At 46.0% G+C, this 18,921-nt stretch overlaps 1 protein-coding gene across 2 annotated transcripts in view; it reads right to left on the reverse strand.

Annotated features, from left to right (window-relative positions):
• Positions 1–9,599, reverse strand: part of LOC115180630 (neural Wiskott-Aldrich syndrome protein) — a 27,870-nt gene extending 18,271 nt beyond the window's left edge. The window contains exon 1 of one of the 2 annotated variants that reach the window (XM_029742869.1): positions 8,955–9,599. In XM_029742869.1, coding sequence (XP_029598729.1) covers positions 8,955–9,059 — 105 coding nt within the window. In that variant the 5' untranslated portion in view covers positions 9,060–9,599. The remainder of the gene's footprint in view (positions 1–8,954) is intronic. The other variant, XM_029742870.1, reaches the window with a different exon arrangement.
• Between the last annotated feature and the right edge of the window lie 9,322 nt (positions 9,600–18,921).

Below are 18,921 nucleotides of genomic sequence, written 5' to 3' on the forward strand. Positions count from 1 at the left end.
GACAGAGGGTGGTGAGTAAGGCCCAGGGGAGGCAGGTAGCCTGGCAGGTCGGAGCTGACTAGGTATCCCCCTTTCCCTTTCCTTACTGGGGCAGAGCTCCCTGCCGTCTAGTTCCTCTATACCAGTCGGTGTCGGAGGAAGGCCCTAAAAATGGTCAAAGGCTACAGCCACACAAGCCATAGGCTGTTCTCTGTTACCGCATGGCAAGCAGTACTAGTGTAACAAGTCTGCAACATACAGGACCCTGAAAAGCTTCTACCCCAAGCATACAACTGCTGAACAAGGCTGCTAAATAGCTAATCAAATGGCTACCCGGACTACCTGCATTGTCTCTTTTTCGAACCAACTCTTCCTGCACTGACCATGCACACACACACTGGACTCTACCCACAAACTCACACCCCAACACACATGCAAACTGATGCCACACACACACAAACGTTCACACACGCTGCTGCTACAGCTCAGTCTATCATCTATCCCGTTCCCTAGTCACTATACCCTTACTTATACAGTAACGACTTATTCCACATTGTTGTGTTCGACTGAATTAAAAATGTATTAAAAATATTATTTCTCTCAGCCATCTACACACAATAACCCATAATGACAAAGTGAAAACTTGTTTTTAAACATTTTTCCAAATGTATTGAAAATTAAATCCAAAAAGATCTAATTTACATACAGTTGAAGTCGGATGTTTACATACACTTAGGTTGGAGTCATTAAAACTCGTTTTTCAACCACTCCACAAGTTTCTTGTTAACAATCTATAGTTTTGGTAAGTTGGTTAGGACATCTACTTTTTGCATGACACAAGTAGTTTTTCCAACAATTGTTTACAGACAGATTATTTCACTTATAATTCACTGTATCACAATTCCAGTGGGTCAGAAGTTTACATACACTAACTTGACAGTGCTTTTGAACAGCTTAGAAACTTCCAGAAATTGATGTCATGGCTTTAGAAGCTTCTGATAGGCTAATTGACATCATTTGAGTCATTTGGAGGTGTACCTGTGGGTGTATTTCAAGACCTACCTTCAAGACCTCAAAAACAATTGTAGACCTCCAAAAGTCTGGTTCATCCTTGGGAGCAATTTCCAAAAGCCTCAAGGTACCACGTTCATCTGTACAAACAATGGTACGCAAGTATAAACACCACGGGACCACGCAGCCGTCATACCACTCAGGTAGTAGACGCGTTCTGTCTCCTAGAGATGAACGTACTTTGGTGTGAAAAGGGAAAGTCAATCCCAGAACAGCAGCAAAGGACCTTGTGAAGACGCTGGAGGAAACAGTCACAAAAGTATCTACATCCACAGTAAAACGAGTCCTATAAATCGACATAACCCGAAAAGCCGCTCAGCAAGGAAGAAGCTACTGCTCCAAAACAGCCATAAAAAAGCCAGACTACGGTTTGCAACTGCACATGGAACAAAGATCGTACTTTTTGGAAAAATGTCCTCTGGTCTGATGAAACAAAAATACAACTGTTTGGCCATAATGACCATCGTTATGTTTGGAAGAAAAAGGGGGAAGCTTGCAAGCCGAAGAACACCATCCCAACCGCGAAGCACAGGGGTGGCAGCATCATGTTGTGGGGGGGCTTTGCTGCAGGAGGGACTGGTGCACTTCACAAAATAGATGGCATCATGAGGATGGAAAATTATGTCGATATATTGAAGCAACATCAAGACATCAGTCGGGAAGTTAAAGCTTGGTCGCAAATGGGTCTTCCAAATGGACAATGACCCCAAGCATACTTCCAAAGTTGTGGCAAAATGGCTTAAGGACAACAAAGTCAAGGTATTGTGTGGCCATCACAAAGCACTGACCTCAATACTATAGAGAATTTGTTGGCAGAACTGAAAAAGCGTGTGCGAGCAAGGAGGCTTACAAACCTAACTCAGTTAGACCAGCTCTGTCAGGAAGAATGGGCCAAAATTCACCCAACTTATTGTGGGAAGCTTGTGGAAGGCTACCCAAAACGTTTGACCCAAGTTAAACAATTTAAAGGCAATGCTACCAAATACTAATTGAGTGTATGTAAACTTCTAACCCACTGGGAATGTGATGAAAGAAATAAAAGCTGAAATAAATCACTCACAACTATTATTCTGACATTTCACATTCTTAAAATAAAGTGGTGATCCTAACTGACCTAAGACAGGGAATCTTTACTAGGAATAAATGTCAGAATTGTGAAAAATTGAGTTTAAATGTATTTGGCTAAGGTGTATTTAAACTTCCAACTTCAAATGTAAGTATTCACACCCCTGAGTGAATCATTTGTAGAAGCACCTTTGGCATCAATTACAGCTGTGAGTCTTTCTGGGTAAGTCTCTAAAAGCTTTGCACACCTGGATTGTGCAACATTTGCCCATTATTATCTTCAAAATCCTTCAAGCTCTGTAAAATTGGTTGATGATCATTGCTAGACAAACATTTCAGGTCATGTCATAGATTTTCAAGTAGATTTAAGTCAAAACTAACTCGGCCACTCAGGAACATTCGTCGTCTTCTTGCTAGGCAACTCCATTGTAGATTTGGAACTGTGTTTTAGTCATTGTCCTACTGAAAAGTGAATTCATCTCCCGGTGTCTGGTGGAAAGCAGACTGGTTACAGGTTTTCCTCTAGGACTTTTCCTGTGCTTAGCTCTATTCCTGTTGTTTACGAAGCATGTGACAAATAAAATTTGACTGAAAATGTATTTCAATACAATTCAAAATATGTACATGTTGCCTACTTACACACACAAAAGTATGCAGACACCCCTTCAAATGAGTGGATTCAGCCATTTCAGCCACACATATTGCTGACAGGTGTATTAAAAAAAATACGAGCACACAGCCATGCAATCTCCATAGACAATGTCAGTAGAATGGCCTTACTGCAGAGCTCAGTGACTTTCAACATGGCACCGTCATAGTATGCCACCTTTCCAACAAGTCAGTTTGTCAAGTTTCTGCCCTGGTCAACTGTAAGTGCTGTTATTGTGGAGTGGAAACGTCTAGGAGCAACAAGGGCTCAGCCGCGAAGTGGTAGGCCAGACAAGTTTACAGAACGGGACCACCGGGTGCTGAAGCACGTAAAAATCATCTGTCATTGGTTGCAACACTCACTACAGAGTTCCAAACTACCTCTGGAAGAAACGTCAGCACAATAACTATTCGACGGGAATTTTATGAAATGGGATTCCGTGGCCGAGCACACAAGCTTAAGATCAACATGCGCAATGTCAAGCATTGGCTGGAGTGGTGTAAAGCTCGCCACCATTGGACCCTGAAGCAGTGGAAACAAATCTGGGTTTGGCGGATGCCAGGAGAACACTACCTGCCCCGATGCCTAGTGCCAACTGTAAAGTTAGGTGGAGGAGCAATAATGGTCTGGGGCTGATTTTCATGGTTTGGACTAGGCCCCTTAGTTCCAGTGAAGGGAAATCTTAATGCTTCAGCATACAATGACATTCTAGATGATTCGGTGCTTCCAACTTTGTGGCAACAGTTTGAGGAAGGCCCTTTCCTGTTTCAGGATGACAATGCCCTCATGCACAAAGCAAGGTCCATACAGAAATGGTTGGTCGAGATCGGTGTGTTAGAACTTGACTGGCCTGCACAGAGCCCTGACCCCAACTCTATTGAACACCTTTGGGATGAATTAGAACGCCGACTGCGAGCCAGGCCCAATCGCCCAACATCAGTGCCCGACCTCATTAATGCTCGTGGCTGAATGAAAGAAAGTTCCAAAAGCCTTCCTAGAAGAGTGCAGGCTGTTATAGCAGCAAAGGAGGGACCAACTCCATATTAATGCTCAAGATTTTGGAATGAGATGTTGGACGAGCAGGTGTCCACATACATCACATGATAAAAAGTATATTTTAATGCAGTCATCTCCGGTTTCATTTAAATCTTTTTATCCTTCAACTTATTTATAACAACAACTGCAAATATTTGCAGTCAACTTTGTTCTGAAGTTATCGTTGATCACAATCAGACAGAAACATCTTGATTCTATGTTTAGCAGAGATCTTGTGTGAATAAAGTGGCGCAGAAGGGTAAACAAAAGCAGCTAATGACATTTAGCCGTTTTACGAGTGGTCTTAGGCAGTCTGTAAATAACAAGCGCTTTCAAGTGCAACTTTAGTAACAACGGTTTTGGGAAACAGCACAGAGATTTACCAATGCTCCTACGAAGGTTCTAACAGTGAACTTAGCCTTTAAATGCTTTTGGGAAACGGGGTCCAGGTTCTTCCCCAAGTTTACTAGCCTCATCGCAGAGGGGTTCAGGCCCATTATCCTGCAGATGAAAGGCAGGCCAGGGCATAAAGTGGTAAACCAAGTTTACTAGAAAACCTAGTAGCTAACTACACACAGATGGGCTGTGCAGTGTCTGGGGACATGAAGCTTTCTAGCCTAGCCTACATTTCAAAGAAAGAAATATCTGTCTGTGCTCATCTAGTGGGCTGTGCTCACAACAGGGCTACCGCAGTGAGGTCACAGAGAGCTGAGCTGTATCATCCATCAGCCTCCCCAGCTCTGATCACCAGTAGCAGCCAGAACGAGCCCCGCTGGCCACAGGAAGCACCCAATCCCAGTGACATCATCAACGCTCACCATGGCACCACTCTCCAGGCGCTACGACACACTGCAGCCAGTGGGACTGTAGAGGGCTCACATGGGGAAACAAACAGGATGTTGAATGTACAGTAACTGTGCATCATTCATCCATGTCCTGACAGTATTTCCCATTTATCCTAAAAAAGTGGGATTGGGTAGGAATGGCTGGGGTTGGGAAAGACAGAAAGAGAGGGGGAAGTTCAGAGTGGAGTTGGGAAGGAGTAGAGACTGGAGAGTAGTAGGAAATACAGACACTGGTAAGGGGAGGCAGATGGCCCAGAGCAGGCCTGGTAAGGGGAGGCAGATGGCCCAGAGTAGGCCTGGTAAGGGGAGGCAGATGGCCCAGAGCAGGCCTGGTAAGGGGAGGCAGATGGCCCAGAGCAGGCCTGGTAAGGGGAGGCAGATGGCCCAGAGCAGGCCTGGTAAGGGGAGGCAGAGGCCCAGAGTAGGCCTGGTAAGGGGAGGCAGAGGCCCAGAGTAGGCCTGGTAAGGGGAGGCAGATGGCCCAGAGTAGGCCTGGTAAGGGGAGGCAGATGGCCCAGAGTAGGCCTGGTAAGGGGAGGCAGATGGCCCAGAGCAGGCCTGGTAAGGGGAGGCAGATGGCCCAGAGCAGGCCTGGTAAGGGGAGGCAGATGGCCCAGAGCAGGCCTGGTAAGGGGAGGCAGATGGCCCAGAGTAGGCCTGGTAAGGGGAGGCAGATGGCCCAGAGCAGGCCTGGTAAGGGGAGGCAGATGGCCCAGAGCATGCCTGGTAAGGGGAGGCAGATGGCCCAGAGCAGGCCTGGTAAGGGGAGGCAGATGGCCCAGAGCAGGCCTGGTAAGGGGAGGCAGATGGCCCAGAGCAGGCCTGGTAAGGGGAGGCAGATGGCCCAGAGCAGGCCTGGTAAGGGGAGGCAGATGGCCCAGAGCAGGCCTGGTAAGGGGAGGCAGATGGCCCAGAGCAGGCCTGGTAAGGGGAGGCAGATGGCCCAGAGCAGGCCTGGTAAGGGGAGGCAGATGGCCCAGAGCAGGCCTGGTAAGGGGAGGCAGATGGCCCAGAGCAGGCCTGGTAAGGGGAGGCAGATGGCCCAGAGCAGGCCTGGTAAGGGGAGGCAGATGGCCCAGAGCAGGCCTGGTAAGGGGAGGCAGATGGCCCAGAGCAGGCCTGGTAAGGGGAGGCAGATGGCCCAGAGCAGGCCTGGTAAGGGGAGGCAGATGGCCCAGAGCAGGCCTGGTAAGGGGAGGCAGATGGCCCAGAGCAGGCCTGGTAAGGGGAGGCAGATGGCCCAGAGCAGGCCTGGTAAGGGGAGGCAGATGGCCCAGAGCAGGCCTGGTAAGGGGAGGCAGATGGCCCAGAGCAGGCCTGGTAAGGGGAGGCAGATGGCCCAGAGCAGGCCTGGTAAGGGGAGGAAGATGGCCCAGAGCAGGCCTGGTAAGGGGAGGCAGATGGCCCAGAGCAGGCCTGGTAAGGGGAGGCAGATGGCCCAGAGCAGGCCTGGTAAGGGGAGGCAGATGGCCCAGAGCAGGCCTGGTAAGGGGAGGCAGATGGCCCAGAGCAGGCCTGGTAAGGGGAGGCAGATGGCCCAGAGCAGGCCTGGTAAGGGGAGGCAGATGGCCCAGAGCAGGCCTGGTAAGGGGAGGCAGATGGCCCAGAGCAGGCCTGGTAAGGGGAGGCAGATGGCCCAGAGCAGGCCTGGTAAGGGGAGGCAGAGGCCCAGAGCAGGCCTGGTAAGGGGAGGCAGATGGCCCAGAGCAGGCCTGGTAAGGGGAGGCAGATGGCCCAGAGCAGGCCTGGTAAGGGGAGGCAGATGGCCCAGAGCAGGCCTGGTAAGGGGAGGCAGATGGCCCAGAGCAGGCCTGGTAAGGGGAGGCAGATGGCCCAGAGCAGGCCTGGTAAGGGGAGGCAGATGGCCCAGAGCAGGCCTGGTAAGGGGAGGCAGATGGCCCAGAGCAGGCCTGGTAAGGGGAGGCAGATGGCCCAGAGCAGGCCTGGTAAGGGGAGGCAGATGGCCCAGAGCAGGCCTGGTAAGGGGAGGCAGATGGCCCAGAGCAGGCCTGGTAAGGGGAGGCAGAGGCCCAGAGTAGGCCTGGTAAGGGGAGGCAGATGGCCCAGAGCAGGCCTGGTAAGGGGAGGCAGATGGCCCAGAGCAGGCCTGGTAAGGGGAGGCAGAGGCCCAGAGTAGGCCTGGTAAGGGGAGGCAGAGATGGGGAAAGAGTGGGAACAGGGGTTGGGAAGGAGAGTATGTGGTAAAGATCAAAGGAAAGTTTTTGCCACTCCTGCACAAAACACTGAAGGAGGTCGACCACCGCACTTCCTGCTGGAGAGGACTGCTGCTCAGGCAGTCTCACACACACACAAATTGGATAGCTTCCAACTCTAGCCCAGTGCTGATAGTAAGAAGTGAAGCAGTAGGAATACCAATGAGTTGAATGTCAGTGAAGCCACAGCAACACAGGTTGGACCTCTCACACGTGTGATTCGTCATCTGGCAGGGCCTGCGTTTCAGAGTTTGCGGCTCACTGTTTGTATGTATGAATGACTGAAAGAGAGGAGAGAGAGAGACACTGAGCTGAAATCCACTGACAGCTCTGATTCCGATTAGCATATAACAGCTATGTCTCAACAGGCAACTTGGGTATTAGACATTAGCTTCGGGCTTAGCTAGCATAACATTACTTGCCTTTAACGACTGGAATAAACCAAAGGTTAAACACAGAAGCCAGGGGCTGTTCAGTGTTCAGTTCTCTGTGGAGGAAGAGAAAAGACTGCAGCAGCGATGATGACTTCCTACATTTTCTTCTCTAGCTACATGAGACCATTACATAACAAGCAATCACTCACTTCTCCTGGATTTTAACAAGATTTTTTTTTCGTGAGGAGAGTGAGGAGGGAATGTTCCTCACGCAACTGCCTGGGCTGTGTCACATGGTGAGTGACATGGCCTGGATGTCTGTCGAATGACGTCATTGGCTGTTTATGCAGGTGTACAACACATGTGCAGAGACACCTGGGACAGGTATGACTGACTGACAGGTAGGAGGCGGGACTCTCTTCTGGCACAACACGTGAGAAATAGGAAGTAAGATAAGAGTACTTCCTCCACTCCACATTAGCCTACTTTGTGAACATGGCAAAGGTAACACGACTCAAAGCCAGACAATATGGGGAAGTAAAGGGCGTGGTAGTGTGGCATGGGAAAGTTACCACCGAGACAAAACTGTCAACACATCTACTCTCGAGAAACTGTCGGCTCAACCACCGTGCGAGCCGTATCCGTCTTCACACTGGGCAGAAACCTGCCAAGGAGCCAAAATTAGTTTCAAACATTACGCAACACAGCCTGACCTATATCCATGAGGAAATCTGATTAAACCACATGCCTCATGAACTGATTAACAACATTAAATGGCGTCCAATTGTATCAACCAACCTGGTGTTTACAGGTAGTTTACAGGTAGCTTATGGAGAGTGACATAAGGGGGGGTGGGTGCATTCTCTCTATGAATGACATTAGCCTACCACCCAAGGCTAGCCAGGTAGTTAATTGACATTGATCAAGTTGACATTTAAAATAGCCAAGGTTAAAGAGTGCAATGAAAGAAGATCATATTTCAAGAGGACACATTGCTTCTATTGAAATATACATTTCCTGGAAGTGTCAATTGACAACAAAACGCGTTATATCATCTACATTTCAGGCCGTCACATTAAATAGCGCCTTGCCCATCAGAGATCATTTGCCAGTGATACATTCTTCACTGATTGCTGCATCTCAGAAACCCGAGGAGAGCAGTCAACTGAAATGAATTGTGGGATTGCCTATGAGAAAGTATCGTGTGGACACCAGAACAATGAATGGCAAGTGTTGTAGCATGCCAGACAGATTGTTCAGAACACACAGGCGGCTTCCGAAATCTGCCAAGGCATTACGCAACGCTGGTACGAATAATAATTCGTGGCCGGGTTGATGGGTTTACCAGATCCAAACACTGGCCCTGGTCTAGGCCAACAAAACCGAGCGGCACATTCTTGTTAACAGTAGTTTGGCTCGTTCGGGTGTTTCCATGCTATGCAGGTGTGTCAGGGAACACCCGAGGCCTCGGGGCTTGACAAACTTTCTACCGCCCAAATGTCACTGTGTCCTGGGAAAGCAACGTTCCCTTTTCCTTAACCCTGTTCAACCGGTCCAGCCGAAGCCAATGGAAGGACCGTCAGTGCCAGTGGAGAGAGTTGGTTCCCTTCGATTGTTACATCAAATATATTGAGGCATCAATTACACAGGTTTCAAGTCATCCTGAAACGGGTAAATATCATCCATGAGCAATTAGTAAAGAAAGTATAACTGATACACTTACCGTGCATTTCCTGCCGAGGTAATTGAAGAGACAGTCGTTCTCTTGTGGGGTTAGCAGTATGGATCCATTGTTAGCGGGCCGCCGTTGCGGCATTTGGCCACTCATCACTGACAATCAACCAAAAGGTGTGTTATGATTCCCGATTCGTCGTTGTATGAAACCCAAACAAATAGTCATTGATCTGCCGTGGCCTGCAACCGGACCCTCACATCGATGCACGTCTGACCGCAACCCGATAGAAACCGCTTTAGTATGCGAACATCCCGGTTGGTTCCAAACACAACGCAAAGTCCTCCTTCAATCCAAATTATGAGAACATTACGGCAACGTCCTGAAGACGGTAGATACTAAAGTTTCATCGGAACTCCAGCGCAAACAACAGCAGATTTGTGGCTCAATCCAACATGGCAGTCTGTGGGAATAAACCAAACACGTAACGGGGGGAGTGCGCACTTTTGAAATGCAGGACTAGATCATCTTGATAGCATTAAACGGTTGTTACACAACATGTATCACATAAACATGTATAATCTTTATATTAAAAATGAATGCAAATTCGTCAAAAGAAGCGCAGTTAAAATATTTTTTGAGAGAACGGTACGATCCAGTCCGCCTATGTTTATACCAAAGATTCTTATAACTAACCCAAGATGGAACAAAGCCTGACGTTTGAAACGGGAACAAATGAAGCACAGTGGGGAGAGGCAAGCACGAACTAGTGAGATCCTATTGGCGCGTTCAAGCAATCATTTACATATATCCGCTAGGGACCGCCTACTATGTGAAGTGCGCCTGTGCGATAACTCTATTTGAACCTTGCACTCCTTCTAAACAACGCAATTTTTTTGAAACCTTGGCAAAGGGTAATGTCTACAAAACGCAGTCCACTCTGTTTGTTACAGATTCTGGTTTTGGAAACAGAAAACTGTATGTTTAATTGATGAGAAAACTTGAAGAATATTGGCCAAAATCCGTCTCGCTCCATCTTCACCCACTGCCGGCCACTGGGCTTCCTCTCATCACCATATTTGGTAGTGAGTGGACACGCCAACCAGATGCTTGACATCTATACATCCGGTGAAATATCTGGCTCATTGTTTTATCTGTGGTTATACCTGAATGCAACTTGGAAACCCGGACATTCCAACTTGCTACGTTCACCCAGTTATTAAGTCGAAAATGTCAGAGTTTCCTAGTTCAGACTAGCAAGTGAACACAGCATTATCACGAGGATAAGTAGGAGATGAGGCTGTAGGAGATGAGGCTATAGTGGATTAGGCCTAGGCCTGGACAAATCAAATCACATCAAATTTTATTGACACAGATGTTATCACAGGTACAGCAAAATTATTGTTTCTAGCTCAAACAGTGCAGTAATAATACATAGAAAACAATTCACACATAATCCGAAAGTAAAAAGAAAGAAATTCTGAAATATCAGAATGAGCAATGTCAGAGTCCAGAATATAAATATATAGGCTATAAATTAGCAAACATTTCTAAAAACCTGTTTTTTTGCTTTGTCATTATGCGGTATTGTCTGTAGATTACTGAGGGAAATTGTTTATTTATTCCAATTTAGAATAAGTCTGAAATGTAACAAAATGTGGAAAAAGTGAAGGGGTCTGAATACTTTCCGAAGGCACTGTATGGCTGACTATACCAAACATTAGGAACACCTTCCAAATATTGAGTTGCACTTTTGCCCTCAGGACAGCCTCAATCGTCGGGGCATGGACTCCACAAAGTGTCGAAAGATTTCCACAGGGATGCTGCCACGTGTTGACTCCAATGCTTTCCATAGTTGTGTCAAGTTGGCTGGATGTTTTTTGGATGGTGTACCATTCTTGATACACATGGGAAACTGTTCGCGCGTGAAAAACCCAACAATGTTGCTGTTCTTTACACAAACCGGTGCCCGTGGCACCTACTACCATATCCAGTTCAAAGGCACTTAAATCTTTTGTCTTGCCCATTCACCCTCTGAATGGCACACATACACAATCCATGTCTCAATTGTCTCAAGGCTTATAAATCCTTTAACCTGTCCTCCCCTTCATTTACACTGATGGAAGTGGATTTAACAAGTTCAATCAATAACGGATCATAACTTTCACCTGGTCAATCTATGTCAAGGAAAGAGGTGTTCTTAATGTTTTGTACACTCAGAGTATACAGTGCATTTGGAAAGAATTCTGATCATGACTTTTTCCACATTTTGTTACGTTACAGCCTTATTTTAAATGGATTAAACCATTTCCCCTCTCATCAATCTACACACAATACCCCATAATGACAAAGCAAAAACAGGTTTTTAGACATTTTTGCAAATCTATTCAACATAAAAAACTGATATCACATTTTACATAAGTATTCAAACAGTTTACTCAGTACTTTGTTTAAGAACCTTTGGCAGTGATTACAGCTTCGAGTCTTCTTGGGTATGACGCTACAAGCTTGGCACACCTGTATTTGGGGAGTTTCTCCCATTCATCTCTGCAGATCCCCTCAAGTTCTGTCAGGTCGGATGGGGAGCATCGCTGCAAAGCTATTTTCAGGTCTCTCCAGAGAAGTTAGGTCGGGTTCAAGTCCGGGCTCTGGCTGGGCCACTCAAGAACATTCAGAGACTCGTCCCAAAACCACTCCTGTTTTGTCTTGGCTGTGTCCTTAGGGTCTTAGTCCTGTTGGAAGGTGAACCTTCGTCCCAGTCTGAGGTCCTTAGCGCTCTAGAGCAGTGTTTCATAAAGGATATCTTTGCTCCATTCATCTATCCCTCGATCCTGACTAGTCTCCCAGTGCCTGCCGCTGAAAAACATCCCCACAGCATTATGCTGCCACCACCGTGCTTCACCGTAGGGATGGTGCCAGGTTTTCTCCAGACGTGATGCTTGGCATTCAGGCCAAAGAGTTCAATCTTGGTTTCATCAGACCAGAGAATGTTTCTCATGGCCTGAGATTCCTTTAGGTGTCATTTGGCAAACTCCATGTGGACTCTCATGTGCCTCTTGCTGAGGAGTGGCTTCCGTCTGGCCCCTCTACCATAAAGGCCTGATTGGTAGAGTGCTGCAGAGATGGTTGTCCTTCTGGAAGGTTCTGCCTGACCAAGGGCCTTCTCCCCCGATTGCTCAGTTTGGCCGGTCGGCCAGCTCTAGGAAGAGTGTTGGTGGTTCTAAACTTTTTCCATTTAAGAATGATGGAGGCCATTGGGTTCTTCAATGCTGCATACATGTTTTGGTACCGGTCCCCAGATCAGTGCCTTTACACAGTCCTGTCTCAGAGCTCTACAGATAATACCTTTGACCTCATGGCTTGGTTTTTGCTCTGACATGCACTGTCAACTGTGGGATCTTATATAGACATGTGTGTGCATATCCTAATCATGTCAATTGAATTTCAAGATCAAGATGTAGAAACATCTCAAAGATGATCAATGTAAAAAGGATACACCTGAGCTCAATTCACAGTCATAGCAAAGGTTCTCAATCTAAATAAGGTATCTGTTTTTTTTATACATTTGCAAACATTTCTAAAAACCTGTTTTCTCTTTGTCATTATGGGGTATTGTGTGTAGATTGATGAGGAGGAAAAATAATTTAATACATTTTAGAATAAGGCTGTAACGTAACAAAATGTGGAAAAAGTGAAGGGGTCTGAATACTTCCCGAATGCACTTTATAATGGTGTGAATGGACAGTATATGAATAGAAAAGATGTGTACAGCAGTAGTTATATAGGATGAGCCAGTATGTAAACATTAAAGTGACCAGTGTTCAATGACTCTATGTTGATAGGGCAAAGCAGTCTCGGTGCAGGGTACAGTACTTGGTGGTAGCCGGGTAGTAACAGTGACAAAGGTTGAGGGTAGGGTACTGGGTGCAGGCTGGCTAGTGGTGACTGTTTAAAACCTCTACAGGATCGGTGGGTATTACGTTTTAAGGTATGACCCAGGTGCAGACAGTGTTGAAGAAACAAAAGTTTATTCCTCAAACAAGGGCAGGCAAACGACAGGTCAAGGCAGGCAGGGGTCAATAATCCAGATAGGGTGTAAAGTACAGGACAGCAGGCGGGCTCAGGGTCAGGTCAGGCAGAGGTCGGTAATCCAGAGTAGTGGGGCAAAGGTACAGGACGACAGGCAGGCTCAGGGTCAGGTCAGGCAGAATGATCAGAAATGGGAAAGTAGAAAACAGGAGCAAGGAACAGGCGGGAGCAGAGAAACAAAACGCTGGTAGGTTTTACGAACAAAATGAATTGGCAACAGACAAAAAGAGAACACAGGTATAAATACACTGGGGATAATGGGGAAGATGGGCGACACCTGAGGGGGGTGGAGACAAGCACAAAGACAGGTGAAACAGATCAGGGCGTGACAGTGGATCCCCCAAGGGACGGTTGAGCTAACATAGGCTCATGTGATTAGCATGAGGTTGTAAGTAACAAGAACATTTCCCAGGACATAGACATTTCTGATATTGGCAGAAAGCTTAAATTATTGTTAATCTAACTGCACTGTCCAATTTACAGTAGATATTACAGTGAAATAATACCATGCTATTGTTTGAGGAGAGTGCACAGTTCTGAACTTCAAAGGGTATTAATAAACAAATTAGGCACATTTGGACAGTCTTGATACCAAATTTTTTACAGAAATGCAATGGTTCATTGGATCAGTCTAAAACTTTTCACATACACTGCTGCCATCTAGTGGCCAAAATCTAAATTGCGCCTGGGCTGGAATAATACATTATGGCCTTTCTCTCCCAATTCAAAGACGGTACAAAAAAAAACGCATGTTTTTTTCTTTGCATTATCTTTTACCAGATCTAATGTGTTATGTTCTACGACATTAATTTCACATTTCCACAAACTTCAAAGTGTTTCCTTTCTAATGGTATCAAAAATATGCATATCCTGAGTGAGCTTGAAACCTCTGTTCTACATGAACTGCGGTAGCGGGATAAACATGCCGTGGCTCGGGTGGTTGAGGTTATTGATTATATTCGTAGCCTTCATGTGACACCAGGTGCTGTAGAGGGCAGGCAGTGTGCCCCCATTTCAGGTCATCAGTGATGTGTACACCGAGGAACTTGAATCTTTTGACCCTCTCCACTGCGGCCCTATCTATATGGATTGGGGGCGTCTCTATGCTGTCTCCAATAGTCCACGACCAGCTCCTTTGTCTTGTTGACGTTGAAGGAGAGGTTCATTTCGTGGCACCATACGCCAGGGCTCTCACCTCCTCCCTGTAGGCAGTTTCGTCATTGTTGGTAATCAGGCCTACCGCTGTTGTGTCGTCAGCAAACTTGATGATTGAGTTGGAGACGTGCGTGGCCATGCAGTCATGGGTAAACAGGGAATACAGGAAGGGGCTGAGCACGCACCACTGTGGGGGTCTGCCTGTCAGGAGGTCCAGGACCAAGTTGCACAGGGAGTGGTTCAGACCCAGGGCCCTGAGCTTAGTGAAGAGCTCAGAGGGCACTATGGTGTTGAAGGCTGAGCTGTAGTCGATGAACAGCATTATCACATAGATATTTCTCTTGTTCAGGTGGGATAGGGCAGCTTGCAGTATATTGGTCGATTGCGTCATCCATGGATCTGTTGGGGCGGTATGCGAATTGTAGTGGGTCTAGGTTGTCGAGTAAGGTGATATGATCTTTAACTAGCCTCTCAAAGCACTTCATGATGACAGAAGTGAGGGCTATGGGGCAATTTAGTTCAGTTACCTTTGCTTTCTTGGGTACTGGAGAAATTGTGGACATCTTGAAGCAAGTGGGGACAACAGACTGGGAGACAGACTGACAGATTTAATATTTCCATAAACACTCCAGCCAGCTGGTTTGTACATGCTCTGAAGACATGGCTTGGGATGCTGTCTGGGCTGGCAGCCTTGTAATGGTTAACACGCTTAAATGACTTACTCAAGTCAGACACGGAGAACGGGAGCACACTGTCCTCGTGAGAGAAGGGGGCCCGCGTTGGTGGCTTGATGTTGTTTTCCTCAAAGCAGGTGAAGGTGTTTAGCTTATCCGGGAGCAAGGAATTGGTGTCCACGACGTGGCTGGCTTCACTTTATAATCTGTGATTGTCTGGAGTTCCTTCCACATACGTCTCATGTCTGAGCCATTGAATTGCGACTCCACTTTGTCCCTGTACTGTCGTTTTGCCTCTTTGATTACCTTAGAGGTCATAGCTGGTCTGTTTGTACACGTCCATGTTCCCAGTCACCTTTACATAGTTAAATACGGTGGTTCACACTTTCAGTTTTGCACAAATGCTGCTATCTGTCCACGGTTTTGGTTTAGATCAATTCTAATCGTCACAGTGGGAACAACATCTTCTATGCACTTCCTGATGAACCCAGTCACCGAGTCAGTGTATACGTCAATACTATTCTCAGAGGCGACCCAGAATATGTTTCAGTCTACGTGATCATAACAATCTTAAATCATAGATTTTGATTGGTCAGACCAACATTGAATATTCCCTACCACGGGTGCTTCCTGTTTAAGTTGATCCTTATAACTTCTTCTGTGCGCGATTTTTTAAAATCAGTTCAAGGACATACATCTGGTGTATTAGAAGCAATTATTGGTAACTTGATTGTCTTCAGAACCCTTTTTTACTTACTGGAAGATTTACCAACAAGATAGAAATGTTTTATCCACTATAATGGGGGATCCTGTTTTCTGCAAACTATGCCTGCAGTAGCTCGGTCTGCCTTGAACTTCTGTGGCGTCAATGAACGGGGACAGTCGTTCCCCCACTAATAGGCCATATAATATGGGCAGGAGGACAGAATTAGATAACATGTATTAGTAGCTGATTATTACATGGATAATTCATTCTAATTAAATACATCATTATTTATTATTCCTATTATTTGCCGTTTAGGCCTTGTTATTTTATTGCAATAAAATCCTAGGAATATAATAGAAAATACAAATAAAGATGGAAAAATCTGATTCTCTGCCCTTGAGCAAGGCAGTTGCTCAAGGGTTGCTCCCCAACAACAACTGCTCCCCGGGTGCCGATGACGTACACTTCAATTAAGGCAGCCCCCCAGCCCCTCTGATTGAGTTGTGCAACTGACTAGGTATTTGTCACGAGAATTTTTTCCCAATGTTCTAACCAAACTATTTTATAGCTTTGACCAATTCACCCGAGGTTGTAAATCCCGGGTAAAAAATAAGAATTAGGCAAAGTCTCAGATATTGCAAAAGGTAAGTTCTTTATTCACGAGAGCTCTGAAGTCAAAAATGCATACACAGTCATTTTATAACTCCCACCCACACCTACACATTCCTACACACACACTTTCTCTCTTTTCTACCAGCCTGGCAGTTTCTAGCCGTTTCTCTCCTCCCTAGATTAGAGGGGCCTTGGAAAGGTCCTCTTTCCTGTTGTCAGTTTTCAGAGTTACAACCAGGTCAGGTGTAGTTCAATTGTCCTTTGTTTTCTCAACCATACATTTCTCACCCTTAACTTGTCTCACACATACATTATTGGATTATAGTCTTATAATTCTAATACATTTCACATAGTCTTATAATTCTAATACATTTCACATAGTCTTATAATTCTAATACATTTCACACCGTTAAATACGTTTCAGGGTGGAATTCTTTAGCCATTACTTTAAACATATACATTCCTTTATCAGTATTCCCCTTTCCTTTCCCTTGTGGGCAATAGTGTGCACATGGCAGGGCTGGAATAAATCACACATTAACCAATTGTGTCAGCAATTGTTGTTGGCCCTTTCAACTCAGAGAGTACAGTACCCAACACACATCTAAATATTTTATCAGTTTTCACAGTTGCATTTTGCTTTAATATTCACTTACACAATGAAGCAAAGCCTATGTAGGCCTACGAGAGCACCATATACGTTTCTTGATGCATATTTTATCATGGAGCCCGAGGGGGTAGAGATGCAGAGCCTCGGCTCTCCAGCCTCTAACAGAGTGATTAATACACACATGCGCGCGCACACGCACGCACACACGCGTATGTACTCCTGATGAGAGCATCAGGACAATATTCCCCTAATTGTTTTTCTGGGTCTACTTCATGACAGTGGACTCTGGCCACTCCCATCAGAAATGGTTAGTTGCCGTAAAATGATACATAGGCTGGTTTTGCTGAGTGGCTCACTGGAGCAGACTGAAAGAACCTGTGGAACCAGATAGGCAGGCAGGCAGAGAAGGACCCTCCTTACTGAGAACAGAGGTCTCAATATGGGTCAGTGAAACAGAGAAAGAGTGAGAGAGGCCCACGGCATGCCAGCACAGGAGGCCTGTCAAACACAGATAGGGAAACAAGTGTTTATCAGTAAACATGCCGACAGAGAGAATAGATGTCATCAAGGAGAAGAATGTAGTACACAATGCTCTTTTAGAGTAGAAAGGAAATTACGATGATGATGACAATAATGATCATGATGACGAGGCTAACTGCTCACTTACATACAATGACAGCTCTGTTGTATTGTCTATAAAGGGCAGTAGTGGTAAAGCCAACGAAACACAAACGAACCCAGAGAACAGAGGGTTACTGATGTAACCTTGGTTTTCTGAGTAGAGTTACACCGTTTCACATCCCTCAGTGTTCTGAGGTCTGCCTACAGTACCTTTGTGTTTCCCTGTGGTTGGGACTGAGCTGAGCACAAAGGAGTGCCCTGCACTCACAAATTACAGCTGGATCGAATTAAGGACAGGGATGTGTGTAATAAGGCAACTTGGCTGTCGACATTCGGACACCGTCTTTTGTGATTTTTCAATATCATTGGGTGTTTTATGGTTTTATGATTTGGAGACATACGCACACACATATACAGTGTGTATGCAAATACACATTCTTAACCATAAATTCATAGAATTGTTCAAATGTTTAAAATGATCTGGTCTGTACGTATATTCTCACCATTCTTTGGTATGAATCACGAGGATCTTAAGAGCATGTCACCAAATGAGAGAGAGTTGACATACAGACTGTTTGGGAGTAGACCTAGGTCAGGTTAGCTGATCAACTACAGTATGCTCTGTCTGATGATGACTGATGAGTCAGGGCTGTGGCCCATTAAACTGATCCCAGATCTGTATGTGTTTTAACCAGCTCCTCCGACCGTTGGTGTCATGCATGCCAATGTTGCCAGAATAGTTGGCTAAAGCAGGGCATACAGATGGGACCAGGCTACTGAACTGCACACACACAACACTGAGAATGTTTTCAGTGCTCTGGAAACTCTAACCTCTAGGGTTAGATTGCATAATATGATTTGAAGGAATGGGAAGTCAGATGGACAAAAGGTCTTCCAAGGTTCACTCCCAATCAACTTGAGTTGAGGCATCTTGTGAAATGTATAATGACTGAACTGACCAGGCTGGGCCAGTAAGAGAGGCATGGAGCCCCATCCATGCCTGAAACTCCATGCCTGTTCAAGATACTTGAACCTTCATCTTTGTAGCTCAGGAGCAGCTCATCAATCCGTCCACTTGATTGAAGTACAACTCCTTGTCCTCCTCAGAGAGTGTTCTGTAAAATCTTAATGCCCCAAGAAGAGTTACAGCAAACTCCCACAGAAAGAAAACAGCCCCAAGAGTGAACGTTGTAAGAGATGGAGCCACCACAGACCCAGCTACAATGCAAACCCTGGCCTCAGCGATCAAGCACACAAGCACGCACACACACATCATCCAAGTGCCCAAGAAAAACAAGGTGACATGCCCAAATGACTATCGCTCCATGGCAATCACCCCTGTAATCAGGAAGTGCTTCGAGTGGCTGGTCATGGGCCACACCAAGGCCAGCATGCCAGGCACACTGGACCCACTCCAATTTGCTTACCGCTCCAACAGATCCACGGAAGATGCCATTTCCATCGCTATTCACACGACCCTTACACATTTGGACAAGATGAACACCCATGTGAGAATGCTGTTCATTGACTACAATTCAGCATTCAGCACTA

The sequence above is a fragment of the Salmo trutta genome, chromosome 40 (assembly GCF_901001165.1).
Source record: "Salmo trutta chromosome 40, fSalTru1.1, whole genome shotgun sequence".
NCBI lineage: Eukaryota > Metazoa > Chordata > Actinopteri > Salmoniformes > Salmonidae > Salmo > Salmo trutta.